Genomic DNA, 15003 nt, shown 5'->3' on the forward strand with positions numbered 1-15003 from the left:
AAAGCCCACCGAGGCTCAGTCAGCAAAAGCACCAACAGCAAGACCTTTGATATTGAATGGAGTGCACAGGGTGGCACATACAGGAGAAGGCAATCTCTCAGGTCCCAAACAATTTATGCCTTTTGGGAGTAAAAACCAGCACCTTGAAGCAAACCAGTATTTATTTGTTTAGCTTTTAAAACGCTCAGTAACCAAAGTTCTCTGGGCAGTGTACAATACATTAAAAACATAAAATACAAACAGTAAATATGAATAAAAACAAGAAATCAGTGAATAATCAGTGCAAATCAAATAAGATTGGTGATATGTAAATCATTTTCATGCTATATGCTTTTCTTACATTCCTAAACAAGCACTAAACATTTACAACCTATTTTTAGGAAGCTGCTTCTTCAGTTGCCAATTCAGTTTTAAAGAAAGGCTTGGAAAAAATATCCATTTGTATAGGAAGGTAAGTGTTGCAGCTTTTTTTAATTAACAAAAGAGGGCTAATCCAGGTTTTAAAATTAACTGTAACGTCAGAAGAATTACAAACAATGTTGTTGTTGTTGCTGTTGTGTCTCTAAGACATTTTTAAAATTAGTAATAATAGATAAATGGATAATATCATATCAAAAGCAGTTTATTCTTGACCATGTTTTCTCAGAAGTATGCTAAAATTGCAGCTGTGTGTGTGTAAAATTCTTTAGCTTTCCACAAACATTTGTTGAACTGTAGTATTCAGTACAGTTATAGTAATTTGGAAGATAATATTACATGTTTTAACTGCTGTTTTGCATCCACTTTAATGTTATTAAAACTGTGTTGTTTTTTATCTTTCTGGCTTTGACTCACTTAAAAAAAAATAAAACAATGCACTAATATAAAGACAAGCATTAATGTGTGTTTTTTTAATTACATTTTCTTTCAAGCTTCATACACCATGCTGTCATCGTTCATGGAATTACATACTTATGTGCTGCAGACAACACTGTAAGTAGTTAAGTACCATTTGAATTTCTTGAACGGGTAGGATTTTTTATAACTCATAATTTCTTCTTATAGGTCTTCTAATTATGGGTAGTTTTTAAAAGCTCTGTTCTTGCTCTTTGGATTACACTGATTATTAAAACTGTCATCAACAGTCACTAAAGCAGCTGTAGAAAACATGTTATATTTGTCCAAAATCCATTCACACACAACTAAATATCTGTCCCTTCCAAGGGTTAGCCTTTGTTCCTGAAAAAAACAATATCTTGTGGCATCTATTTTGAGGTTTTCACAATGTCCTATCATAACTAGACTGAGGACTATGTCTTAACCACCAATGGAATATAAAATTCTGACACTAATACAATTATAAGAGAAACATGAGAGTTCCAGTAATCAGTGCTAATGTAAGACACATGCCATAGTTAAGACCAAAAAAATCATCCTGGTATATTCCATTTGCCCCATGAGTTGTTTCATACAGTCATAAACATAAGAATGGGAAGAAATTATTGGGGCTCACCTACACCAAGCTCTTGCCCTTATCCAAGTAATTTGCTACTCCTAAAATATTTGACCGATGCATATAAAACTCATCTTAAAACTCAACAAAGTTCACAGTAAGATGCTACTATCTTTTACTAGCACTTAAAAATAATTGACACCTGTAGTCATGTCTCTCTGTGTGTCTGCACTCAGCCATAAGTCCAAATCATGCTATGTGCATGAGAAGCCATAAACCTTGGTTTCAGGCTCCCTTCTCTCCTACACAAGGGGAGATTATAACACCAAAGAGGCTTGGGGCACTTTAAAGACTAACACGTTTATTCTGGCATACATTTTTGTGGACTATAGTCCACCATCAGAATTTATTTATTTTATTTATTTATTACATTTATATCCCGCTTTTTTCCTCCTTAAGGAACCCAAGGCGGTTTACACAATCCTTCTCCTCCATTTTATCCTCACATCAACAACCCTGTGAGGTAGGTTGGGCTGAGAGTCTGTGACTGGCCCAAAGTCCCCTAGTGAGCTTCCATGGCCGAGCAGGGACTAGAACCCGGATCTCCTGACTCCTAGTCCGTTAGATGCATCAGAGGCATCTGATGAAGTGGGCCATAATCCACGAAAGTTTATGCTAGAATAAATGTGTTAATCTTTAAAATTCCTTAAGACTCTTTGTTGATTTTTTTGCAATAGACTAACACAGCTACCCTCTGGAAATCGTTACAAACGGAGAACAGACGCTTTTGCTTCTTGTTACCAGCAAATCATAGCCTGAACATGGAAAACGATGGAGTGTGTAAACCAGTGTTAGAGCCCCTGCTTTGCATGCAGAAGGTATCAGGTTCAATCCCCAGCATCTCCAGGTTGGATTAGGAAAGAATTCTGCATTAAACCCTAGAAAGCCACTGCCAGTGTCAACAATACTGGACCAATGTTCTGACTTAAGGCAGTTTCCTGTGCTATGTTTCAGTTTGCTCACAGTGCAGGATCTGAAACTGAGATCAAACTGCAATTTGGGTTCCTGATTTGCACAAACCAGTTTGTCACATTTGGACACAACACCAAACAGATTTGCCATTAGCCAGAAGATGAAGCTTCTGATCTCCCCACATCTGCAAAGGAAGGAGAGGAGGGAGCATGCCACTCAAGGCTCACAGCTGGCACATAACGGCAAACAACTGTTTGCTCTTACATCGAAATGCAGCCTCTCTCTCTCTCTCTCTCTCTCTCTCACACACACACACACACAGCCACAGTATTTGTTGAGATGTATAAGCACATATTTGCTGAAAGAAGAAAAAATACATGGAAAAGCCTACCATATTCCCTCTCACACAGAGACACAGACACACTCACATAATCATGAAAAGCATGTGAAAGGGAGCCAACCAAACCGTGCTATACACACTCAGCTTCAGCTTCAAATAGGAACCGGTTTCCCTCAAGCTCAGTCCTTACAGTATGATAGTAAATCTGAACAAAGTGTGATGACCATGCTCCTATAGCAGGCTCACAACTCAATTAAGGGTGCAATCCTATGCATGTTTAGACAGAGAAAAGGCCTACAACTCCCAGCATTCCCCAGCCAGCCTGGGAGTTGTAGGCCTTTTCTCTGTCTAAACATGCATAGGATTGTGCCCTTATGTACTTTAGGAGACACACTAGAGGTTTTAATGAGATTTAAGCAGCCACTGTGCGGGTCTGCAGCCCAAATCTGCTGATAGCTGGATTCACTTCTTTCCTTCATGTAATTTATATTATTTTAACTCTCCTCTTTTACTAAATTCTTGGCTCCAGGCAATTCAGATATTACACAGTATATTCATACTGGTGCATTTTAAATGTTTTTAATTATGTTGATTTATTGCTTCTTGAAATCCCTGTTAAACTTTCCTTCACATTTTTTCCTAGATTTTCAAGACTGTTGACAGCAGCTCCTTGATATCACAAGCACTTTTTGCTCAGTCTTGAGTTTAGTGCAGATTTTCAAGAGGTATTCGCAAAATTCATGGTACGTTATATTAAACTTTATTGAAAGCCATTAATAAAAGTTACTGAGGAAAACAAGTAGATGATCAATCTATAAGGTCTGGGATAAGAACTACTCCACATGTTTTATAAACCATTAAATCTTACTGTGTCTGTAAAACAACATTTCTGTGGCAGAATCATTCCGAGTTTCATATTTGAATAGCTTATCCAAGAAGATAAGTCACTGTAGTAAAATATTAACTAGAAGGTTAAATACTTGTTTTCCACTGCGTCATCTGAGTAGACAGATACCTTCCAAAAGAACAGAGGGAAACACACATTTGAAGTACTTTAACTCAACTTCTGGATCTTCTAAAGCCGCTTTAGGTAAAATAATCTTATTATATTCACTGTAGCAAAAGTTAATTGGAATGATTGCCACAAGATGCTACTGAGGTTTTAAATCACAGTAACCACTCTAGACTGAAATTAATATATTAATTACATGTTAGGGCGCAATCCTATGCATATTTAGACAGAAAAAAAAATCCTACAACTCCCAGCATGCTGGCTGGGGAACCCTGAGAGTTGTAGGATATTTTTCCTGTCTAAATATGCATAGGATTGAGCCCTTAGTGACTGTATCTGTAATCTCAAACTAGGTTATATTAACACAGACATTGGGTTGGATCCAGACTAAGAGAATATTCCTTGAGGGGGTGCAGAGCGAACTGCTGGATTATCCACCACTTCCAAAGCCTTACTAGCTCACATGGGACAGGGCAGGAGGTGAAGAGGCAGCTTTTCTTTGCCTTTTTCCTCAGAAGATCTTTAAAAACACATAGCACTGAAACCGGGGGTGGGGCGGGGGGAATTATATGTCAGCCAAAGGCTGGTGAAGCTGAGGGACCCTATCCTGGGTCCTCTTGGGGGAAATTGAGGGCCTTTAGATCCAATGGATCAAATGCTGCCTCCACCTAAGCCCCAGCATGCCCTGTTTCGAGGCCTACTGCAGGCAGTAGATTTAAGACAACACAGATTCCACGGACACAACTGGGAGCTCTGGGACAGACATACTCACTCCACTGGAGGGGTGCCTCCATCACACTTTAAAACCCACCAACCAGCAGATCTGGGGATTAGGATTGCTCTGCCTGTTAACTTGCACTTAACCCCTCTTAAACTCAATGTGTCAGGGTGGAAATGGAGCCGATAGAACCCCAGAGCAGATCTGATTCTGAGGAGGATCAGCAATCCATGGGAGAGGAGCCAGCTCATCCCTCACAGGCACAGCAGCTGGCAGAGATTCCTCCTGCCGGCATTCCTGAGATAGATAGCGATCCTGGCAGTGAGAAAGTGCGGGAGGGGGGCTTGCTAGACGCTCAACGCAGACGCAGAGAGCGACGAGCGATGGAGGGCGCAGAAAGGAGGCGTAACGCCCGTTCGGCACTCAAGCAACGGCTGCCTCCTGTGGACCCAAGGGAAAGAGGGAGGATCTCTCCCTAGCCCATAAGTTCAGGGTCTTCATGTGACTCTCCTTCAAATGGGGATCAACTGCCTACTTGGCACATATGCCACTCTGCTGTTCCTTGCTTAGTCCCTGGTGATTAGCATCTGAAAGAGTCATTAAGTTGTAAAAGGATTAAAGCCTTGAAAAGAATCCTTTCGTCTGTGTCTTGAGTTGGCTATTGGAGTGTACTGAAAGAGGCCGCTAGGGCGCTCCTGACACAATGGGACTTAAGTCATAACTAACTTGTCCCATTGATTTCAATATGCAACTAAGTCTGGATCCAACTCTTAGCTTTCATACATGTTATATCTGGAAAGCAAGTAATGTGTTGACTTCTACAGTACTGTATCGTTGTGTTACCTGTAAAAATATATATTTTAAATCTACTAGAAATGTAGCTGAAGTTTTACAAAAACGGAGGGTTGGGTAGCTAATAATAAATTTGAAGTCTTAAATTACACTGCGTTACACTGGTAACATTTCATCAATCAATAATAACTGGCTCTGAATGGAATTACAGATATAAGAACCAGATGCTTATAAAAAGGACAGATTATCTTCTCTCGCTTTCTCTTGCTGCTTATTCTCCATGAGTTTTTAATACAGTTCAGGAAACCAGAGTCAACTGTATTTAGGCTCATTGCTTTATTGTGCTCCTCGGAGCACTCCTGAGATTGATAAAGGAACAATATGAATACAGAATGAAAAAGCAAACAGACCTGAGAAACCCTTCTGGGAGAGCAAGTGCAACATTAATCTCTACAATATGCTTTTTAGAGATCATTCTGAAGTTAGCATTGTTTCAATAGAGTTGGAGGGAAAAAATTATCAGAGTCCATTTATATTCTTGAGATCTGTGGTACTTATCAGTACATCCAGAATGATTTATGTACTAAAATGGGAGGTAGATAGCCGGGGTGGGGAAAGGAATTAGATGTTTCATGCATTTCCATAAGGATTCAAATCCATTTTTTCCCTGTGTCTTACCATCTTAGTCACAGTTCAAAGAACTCCCTACTTTAAGCAGATTCCCTAATGCAGTTTTTGCTTCTTTTATTTGACCCTCATGCCTCATCACACAACTCTTTTGAGATTACACATTTCAAAAGTAGTTTGCTGTGTAACTTGGGATGCTGTTGTACAAGGTTAAAAAAGGCCAAAGCTCTGCAGGAAGGGTTTTGTTTTGTTTGGATTACAGCTCTTGTGGATTAAAATTTTAGTTTTGCATATTAAACTTTGGGATAATAACACAGGAACAGGCCTCAACATCATGACTAGATTAATTCTAGTTAAATGTGTATACACCCAGTCTTTAATCCAAAGGAACCTTACGCAAGCACAACACAGTTACATCCCTCCCCACTTTCATTCTCTCTTGCGCAAAGAGCACGAGGCATAAAAGTAGATTTCCGAAGAGGAGGAGGCATAAAAGTAGATTTCTGAACTGCCAATCCCACTCCCACACAGGCTGCATACTGCAGTTAACCTTGTGCTGGCACAATAAAGAAATGACATTTTAAAACCATGATTTCATATTGAATCTCAAGTGTGTTCCCCAATTAATTCATGCTTGGATATCTTTATTCCTCTTTACCACCTCATGCCACAGATAAGGCTACCATGAAACTGACTGAGACCAGGAGTTGTTTTGGGCATTTCTGGAAAATTCCACCTAAATTGTTCTAGCATTTCCTATGTCTGTAATTTGAATGCAATACCTACACACTGGTCAGAATGCGTCTCTGATTTTAAAATGGCTCCTTTCCATTTTCTATCCAGCATTAAACATTCTCAAAAGCACACAAAACGGTGTAAAGGCACTTTTGCAACACAGCGCTAGACATGTTGACTTAGAATTAAGCCCCCCCTTGAAAACTGGGGCTTACAGGTAAATGTGCACAGAACTGGAGCTTCAGTGTTATGTATGCATTTCATTGTAGGGACGATAAAACCACGGAGTCTCATGTGGAGTTTTTCCCCCATTATTAATTAGTAGAAGTATTTGGGAGACCTCTAGTGGCCAACTAGTTGTGCTGCAGAAGGAGTACACAATCCCAAGAATACTGATATACCGGTATCACTCATATACTGGGCTCATGAATGTAAAAGGAACAAAATAAAAGTTCTTTTTAAAGGTAGAAACCAATAGGACAAGTCAGTCAAGGACAACATATTCCATTGGCCTATTCTAAGCATAACTAAGTCTGGTTCTAACCATATGTATTTGCAAGTAGGTCCGGCAATATGGAATGCTCCCGTTCAGTGTTCCTGCCTGCCAGCTAGCGAGCTATTCCCTCTTCCGGGATACCCCATTTCTCCTGCCACAAGTTTCCCCCTTTCTCCTCCAACAGCCAATAAGCATTCCAAGCATGATCACTGAGTTATTCCCCCACCCTGCCACCTTTTATGATTTCCCCCCCTAAATTTGCAACGCTTGGTCTGCTGATACTTCCCTCGTGTGTATGCGTGGTGCCATTTCAGAATGAGTTTGCTCTTGGTATATAGGATTTTATTTGTAGCCTACCCCACTCCAAACACTAAGAGCAACCAACAGAAAGTTAAAACAGAATTCTTACAAATATTTAAACCTGTTATTTATACCATTATAGCCATGAGCATGAATTCCTAGCCACGACTTCCAAAAGATGCTAGGCTCCAGGACGGACAAGCTCCCCAGGGAAAATGTATCTATCTTACAGCTGAGGGATGGGAGCCATCAAAAATTCCTTAGGGAGCACTTTGTAATCCTAAAGTGGCTCAGTTGTCATTTCCAGGGCAAATGATCAAGTGGCTTCAATTCTTGGAATATCAGTGAAACTGTTTACTGTCATTCCTTCAACTTTGGGCACAGGGGTTTCTTAGAATGTGGGAAAAACAAGGAGCCCTAAAGACTAACAAATCTTATTTTGACATAAGCTCTCATGGAACAGAAACTACCTTGCTGATGAAGTGGGTGCTAGGCCATGAACGCTTCTGCCAAAATAAAATGCATTAGTCTTTGAGGTGCCACAAGACACTTGGTTGTTTTTGCTGTGGACTAGCATGGCTACTCCTCTTCATGGATCACTGCCTTGTGGCGAAGGGGCTTGTGTAACTCAGTGAAGCCATAAGCTATGCCGTGCAGGGCCACCCAAGGCGGACAGGTCATGGTGGAGAGTTCTGACAAAATGTGGTCCACTGGAGAAGGAAATGGCAACCCACTCCAGTATTCTTGCCAAGAAAAACCCATGGAACGTATCACAAGGCTAAAAGAGATGACGCCGGAAGATGAGCCCCTCAGATCGGAAAGTGTCCAATATACTACTGGGGAAGAGCAGAGGGAATTTCCAAGTAGCGCCAGAAAGAGTGAAGCGGCTGGACCAAAGCCGAAAGGACACTCAGCTGTGGATGTGTCTGGTGGTGAAAAGAAAATCCGATGCTGTAAAGAACAATATTGTTTAGGAACCTGGAATGTCAGATCAATGAATCAAGGTAAGCTGGAGGTGGTCAAACATGAGATGGCAAGATTGAACATCGACATCTTGGGAATCAGTGAACTAAAATGGACAAGCATGGGCGAATTTAATTCAGGTGGCCATTATATCTACTACTGTGGGCAAGAATCCCTTAGAAGAAATGGAGTAGCACTCATAGTCAACAAAAGGGTGGGAAAAGCAGTACTGGGGTACAATCTTAAAAACGATAGAATGATCTCAGTACGAATCCAAGGCAAACCATTCAACATCGCAGTAATTCAAGTCTATGCCCCAACCACTGAGGCCGAAGAAGCTGAGGTTGATCGGTTCTATGAAGACCTACAACACCTTCTAGAACTAACGCCAAAAAAAGATGTCTTCTTCATCATAGGGGATTGGAATGCTAAAGTAGGAAGTCAAGAAATCACCGGGATAACAGGCAGGCATGGCCTTGGTGTACAAAATGAAGCAGGACAAAGGCTAATAGAGTTTTGCCAAGAGAACATGCTGATCATAGCAAACACTCTTTTCCAACAGCACAAGAGGCAACTCTACACATGGACATCACCAGATGGTCAATATCGAAATCAGATTGATTATGTCCTTTGCAGCCAAAGATAGAGAAGCTCTCTACAGTCAGTAAAAACAAGACCTGGAGCTGACTGTGGCTCAGATCATGAGCTTCTTATTGCAAAATTTTGGCTTAAATTGAAGAACGTAGGGAAAGCCACTAAACCATTCAGGTATGACCTAAATCATATCCCTTATGAATATACAGTGGAGATGAGGAATAGATTTAAGGGATTAGACCCGATAGACAGAGTGCCTGAGGAACTATGGACGGAGGTCTGTAACATTGTTCAGGAGGCAGCAACTCAATCCATCCCAAAGAAAAAGAAATGCAAGAAAGCAAAGTGGCTGTCTGATGAGGCTTTACAAGTAGCTGAGGAAAGAAGGGAAGTGAAAAGCAAGGGAGAGGGGGGAAGATATATCCAACTGAATGCAGAGTTCCAGAGAATAGCAAGGAGAGACAAGAAGGCCTTCTTAAGTGAACAATGCAAAGAAACCGAGGAAAACAACAGAATGGGAAAGACTAGAGATCTCTTCAAGAAAATTGGAGATCTCAAGGGAACGTTTTGTGCAAAGACGGGCATGATAAAGGACAAAGAAGGCAGGGACCTAACAGAAGCAGATGAGATTAAGAAGAGGTGGAAAGAATACACAGAAGAACTATACAGGAAAGATCTGAATGTCCCTGATAACCATGATAGTGCGGTCACTGAACATGAGCCGGACATCCTCAAGAGTGAAGTCAAGTGGGCCTTAGGAAGTATTACTAACAACAAAGCTAGCAGAGATGACAGTATTCCAGCTGAGCTATTTAAGATCCTAAAAGGTGATGCTGTTAAAGTGCTGCACTCAATATGCCAGCAAATTTGGAACACTCAACAGTGGCCACAAGACTGGAAAAGGTCAGTTTACATTCCAATTCCAAAGAAGGGCAATGTCAAAGAGTGTTCAAACTACCGTACAATTGCGCTCATTTCACATGCCAGCAAGGTTATGCTCAAAATCCTACAAGCTAGGCTTCAGCAGCATGTGAACCGAGAACTACCGGAAGTACAAGCTGGGTTTGGAAGAGGCAGAGGAACTAGAGATCAAATCGCCAACATTCGCTGGATCACGGAGAAAGCAAGAGAATTCCAGAAAAGCGTCTATTTCTGCTTCATTGACTACGCTAAAGCCTTTGATTGTGTGGATCACAACAAACTTTGGCAAATTCTGAAAGAGATGGGAGTACCAGACCACCTTACCTGTCTCCTGAGAAATCTGTACGAGGATCAAGAAGCAACAGTAAGAACCGGACATGGAACAACCGATTGGTTCAAAATTGGGAAAGGAGTACGACAAGGCTGTATATTGTCGTCCTGCTTATTTAATTTATATGCAGAGTACATCATGAGAAACGCCAGGTTGGATGAATCAGAGGTCGGAATTAAGATTGCCGGGAGAATTATCAACAACCTCAGATACGCAGACGATACCACCCTAATGGCAGAAAGCGAAGAGGATCTAAAGAGCCTCTTGTTGAGGGTGAAAGTGGAGTGTGCAAAAGCTGGTTTGAAACTCAACATTAAAACAACTAAGATCATGGCATCTGGCCCCATCACTTCCTGGCATATAGAAGGGGAAGAAATGGAAGCCGTGACAGATTTTATTTTCTTGGGCTCCAAGATCACCGCAGACGGTGACTGTAGCCATGAAATTAAAAGACGCTTGCTCCTTGGGAGGAATGCTATGGCAAAGCTAGAAAGCATAGTAAGAAGCAGAGACATCACCTTGCTCACAAAGGTTCGTATAATCAAAGCTATGGTTTTCCCAGTAGCAACGTATGGCTGTGAGAGCTGGACTATAAGGCTGAGCGCTGAAGAATTGATGCTTTCGAACTGTGGTGCTGGAGAAGACTCTTACGAGTCCCCTGGACTGCAAGGAGGTCAAATCAGTCAATCTTAAAGGAAATCAACCCTGAGTGCTCATTGGAAGGACAGATCCTGAAGCTGAAGCTCAAATATTTTGGCCACCTAATGCAAAGAGAAAAGTCACTGGAAAAGACCCTGATGCTGGGAAAGATTGAAGGCAAAAGGAGAAGGGGATGGCAGAGGATGAGATGGCTAGATAGCATCACCGATGCAATGAATATGGACTTGAGCACACTCTGGGAGAGAGCGCAGGACAGGAAGGCCTGGCATGCTATGGTCCATGGGGTCACGAAGAGTCGGACACGACTGAACGACTGAACAACAACAAGAAGAATGGCTACTGCTAGGGAAAGTGGAAGGCAAAAGAAAGAGGGGCCAACCAAGGGCAAGATGGATGGATGGATATTCTGGAGGTGACGAACACGACCTTGGGGTAGCTGAGGGTGGTGATGGCCGACAAGAAGCTCTGGCATGGGCTGGTCCATGAAGTCACGAAGAGTCAGAAGCGACTGAACGAATAAACAAAAAGCATGGCTACCCCTCTAGAAATTGTTAGGATGTAGGAGTAGCCTTTCCTACCATTGTTGTTGTTGTTCAGTCGCTAAGTCGTGTCCGACTCTTCGTGACCCCATGGACCATAGCACGCCAGGCCTTCCTGTCCTCGACTCTCTCCCGGAGCGTGCTCAAGTTCATATTCATTGCATCAGTGATGCTATCTAGCCATCTTATCCTCTGCTGTCCCCGTCTCCCTTTGCCTTCAGTCTTTCCCAGCATCAGGGTCTTTGTTTTTAAAAGCAGACAAATGGAAGACACACCTTCACATCCAAAAACTACCTGGCTGCTTGATTCTGACGGTTGCACAGTGTCTGCTTTCTGAGATGGCAGAAGTGACTTTGGATTACTTGAGATTAAAAAGGAGGCATTCCAGAAGAGAGGCTGGTATCTGCAAAATCCTGTGGCCTCTCCAGCTGCTGCCCCTCAACTCCTCTAGATGAGCTCAGAGGCCCATCTAGAGGTAAACATTTTAAAGAGGAAGACAGAGGTGAAAATGGCGTCCCTTGCTCCTGCCAGCAATAGCCTCACAGGGCATAGGAATCTCGGAAGCCTTGGAGACTGGAGACTTTGGGCTAGCAAGTAGCAACCCAAGCGCATTGCACCCGAAGGCTAGAAAAATCTTGAACACCTTGCTGCTTAAATGTTTTATGCTTGCCCTTCAGAATTTTATTTTTGCAACTCCATAGAGCTGGCTTTTAAAAGTTTAAATGTTTTTCTACCTGCTTTGATTTAATGTTTCTCTCAATCTGCTTTGTGCAGTTACTATGGTAAAAATCTAATTACCTCCCTAAAGAATAAGAAATAAATGGTTGCTGTTTGGCTGTCTTGTCTGTTTCGTTTTGGGTTGTAAGGTTTACATGATTTTAGACTACTTTGCTGCTGGTTTTATACTGAAATTTATAACTTGCTTGGATTGTTTTAGTAGAAAAGCAGTATTTTAAAATAAAAATACTAAGAGGTATTTATCATTACACAGAACACTGATAAATGCCTACTAAAGATATGCTGTTTTAATCTTAGCTGGTTCCAATTTTAATATCGTTTTACTGTTCTATTTGCAATTGTTTGTTAACTTTGGAGTTGTTAGCTGCTCTGGGAACTCTATGTGATTGAAAAGGATAGAAATCTATGAATGAAACAGGTCTCGTGGAAACAAAGAAATAATTTAGCATTAAATTTAAAAGTCACTTATATTTAACTCACCAGTACATTTTTTTCAGGGAACATCAAGAGACATCTTAATTTACTTGATAACCAAGACAGTAGTTGACATAATTCATATTACGTATAATGAACGAAATGAACTTTTTACTAGGCAAATGGAATATAATCAGAAGCACAGTGATACTGCAATTTCTACACTTCAAGTTCAAGTGGACGATGTGAAAAATGTCATGACTCATAATATTGAAAAAGTTTTGCAAAGAGATGAACGACTGAGTGAACTGGCAAACCGAAGCGATGATCTCGAAACAGCGGTAATTCTATATTCAGTGTGTGCAAGAATATTCATTAGTAGAAAGGTTTTAGGCCGACCCTTTAATTTATGGAGCTGCACAGGAAACCCAGCTCACAGGGGAGGCACCTGGGCCCAATTTCTCGATGTTGAGACAAGAAATGTAGAGAAGGTGGTATCTCTAGCAAAAGGACTAGCAGGCAGTCCACTTGAGAGGGCCCACAACCAGTACTCCCCTCAGAATGTTCCTCTGAGAAAAAACCAGTGACTAAGGCCTTCATTGCTTTGGAAAAACTGTACTAGTACCTAACAGCATGAACTGAATAATGAAACAGCTTCATCTAACTGTATACCAGGAAATATTCTATCCTCCCCCCACCCTTCTTCCTTGCTCCCATCACTCAGGCTAAATGTGATTAAATCATATTTCACTGAAGCCCGAATTTTATCCCACACTGTTAAACTCCCTTATTTTCAAGCATGTCAATTACCACTTGTTGGTGTAGTATATAAATTAACAAAGCAGCTTCTAAAGACGCAGCTTCATCTTAATTGGCATGTTCTATTACTAACTTGCACATTTCCCCATTTGATTTCAGGCTCATGGTTTCCAAAAAACTACTACAAAGATTTCAAGGAAGATGTGGTGGAAAAACGCTAAAATGATCATAATTATCCTAGTAATTCTCCTTGTCATTGTAGTTTTCATCATTCTTCTGGCCACAGGTGTTATTCCAACATAAAGAACTTTTAAGCAGCTAAAAGTAACACAGAAAGTTTTAAAAAATGTTTTACATTCGAAAGCGGAAATATTTTTGTTTTATCGAATTTTTATACAATAAATGTAATTAACAGCTACTATATGTTTACATACAGTGCTTGCCTTCAGCTGGCAATAGAGGATTGAGCTATTCCCCCCCCCCCCCCGTTTTTGAAACTTTAATTTCAATGACAGGCTATAATTAGAACCTTAGACACAAAATCCTGAGCAAAAGTTCCAATCTGGACCCATCCTCAGAAGCATACATACTGAAAGGAACTTGTTTTCCCAGTTATGATCAAAACGTGTGGAATAGAATTACTTTTGAGTTCTAGCCCCAAGCTTTCTCACCTACATGTTTGTTTGTTTGTATCCTTGTGGGTTAAAGCCACATGTTAAAATCATTGCCGAATCTTCATTTTTACCTATGGGACTAAGTAGACAATGTTCTTTAATAAAGATGAAAGTGAGGCAATAAATGTATGTTGTTTCTCAATCTGAATCTACTGCCCTATCCTCTGTGCTTATTTAATCACTCACATTACTTGATTCTTCTCTCTAGTTGTTTCCTGTCAAATTGGTAACAACCTGATGCATTATAAGGATTTCAAGCCCTTTTGTATGTCTGTCTGCTCACTTCTGTAATTGCAGCCTCTGTAGCTGAAAAACTACTAAGGTGGCTGTACTTGAGCCAATAGATATACATCCAAGTTTACACAGTCCACACAGCCACACATATGATTAAGACATACTGATCCCCATCGTCTATAATAAAGGATTTGGGAAAGGAATACTTGAGGATGCCTTTGCTAGAAAGCTTCACTTCGAGGCTTTCTACCAGCCACTGATGACAGAAGGTAGACCAACCTTGAAATAAGAAGCATCTATTCAGTCATGAGATCTTCTCTTGAGATGGATTGTGTGTATACAAGCCACTGTGGAAGCACAGCCATTCATCATTCCCCTTGTTTAAAGGACTAGGATGCAATGCCTTATTTTACAACCGACTATCAGGAACTTAGTTTTCACTCCAAGATTTGAGAGGATTTTCCCAACTGCCAGCTATACCCATCATCAATACAAAATGAAGCAAATGTTGACAACCTTAAAAGTGTTGCCCTATTTGATTCAGCTGCTCACTTGGTTATATAAGTGTTTATTTCCCATAGAAATACTAATGTATTCTGATAAATTTAAATATAAAAAAATGTTGATACCTATGTACCATCTGCCAATACTTGCATTATGCGGCTGACATCAGCAACTCAACAGTTTGTTGGCAGGCACTGCTATTACGGCTGTCAAAATGTAAGCATGGCATTATTCCCACTCTGTTCTCT

General features: G+C 40.9%; 1 protein-coding gene across 1 annotated transcript; it reads left to right on the forward strand.

Annotated features, from left to right (window-relative positions):
* Positions 1–3747: 3747 nt before the first annotated feature.
* On the forward strand, positions 3748–14160 carry LOC146343656 (vesicle-associated membrane protein 8-like). The gene is made up of 3 exons (XM_084855455.1): positions 3748–3834; positions 12763–12925; positions 13503–14160. The coding sequence occupies exons 2-3, from the start codon at positions 12767–12769 to the stop codon at positions 13644–13646; spliced, it is 303 nt and encodes a 100-aa protein (XP_084711581.1). The 5' UTR covers positions 3748–3834; positions 12763–12766; the 3' UTR covers positions 13647–14160.
* The last annotated feature ends 843 nt before the right edge of the window (positions 14161–15003 follow it).

This window comes from Heloderma suspectum, chromosome 5, assembly GCF_057233095.1.
Source record: "Heloderma suspectum isolate Gila_16-S chromosome 5, 16-S_ref, whole genome shotgun sequence".
Lineage (NCBI taxonomy): Eukaryota > Metazoa > Chordata > Lepidosauria > Squamata > Helodermatidae > Heloderma > Heloderma suspectum.

Excerpts from the sequence above, each read along its gene's own strand:
- LOC146343656 (XM_084855455.1), top strand. The coding sequence starts at position 12,767 with ATGGAATATAATCAGAAGCACAGTGATACTGCAATTTCTACACTTCAA. Across the intron at positions 12,926-13,502 it reads GCGATGATCTCGAAACAGCG|GCTCATGGTTTCCAAAAAAC; the intron begins GTAATTCTATAT and ends ATTTGATTTCAG.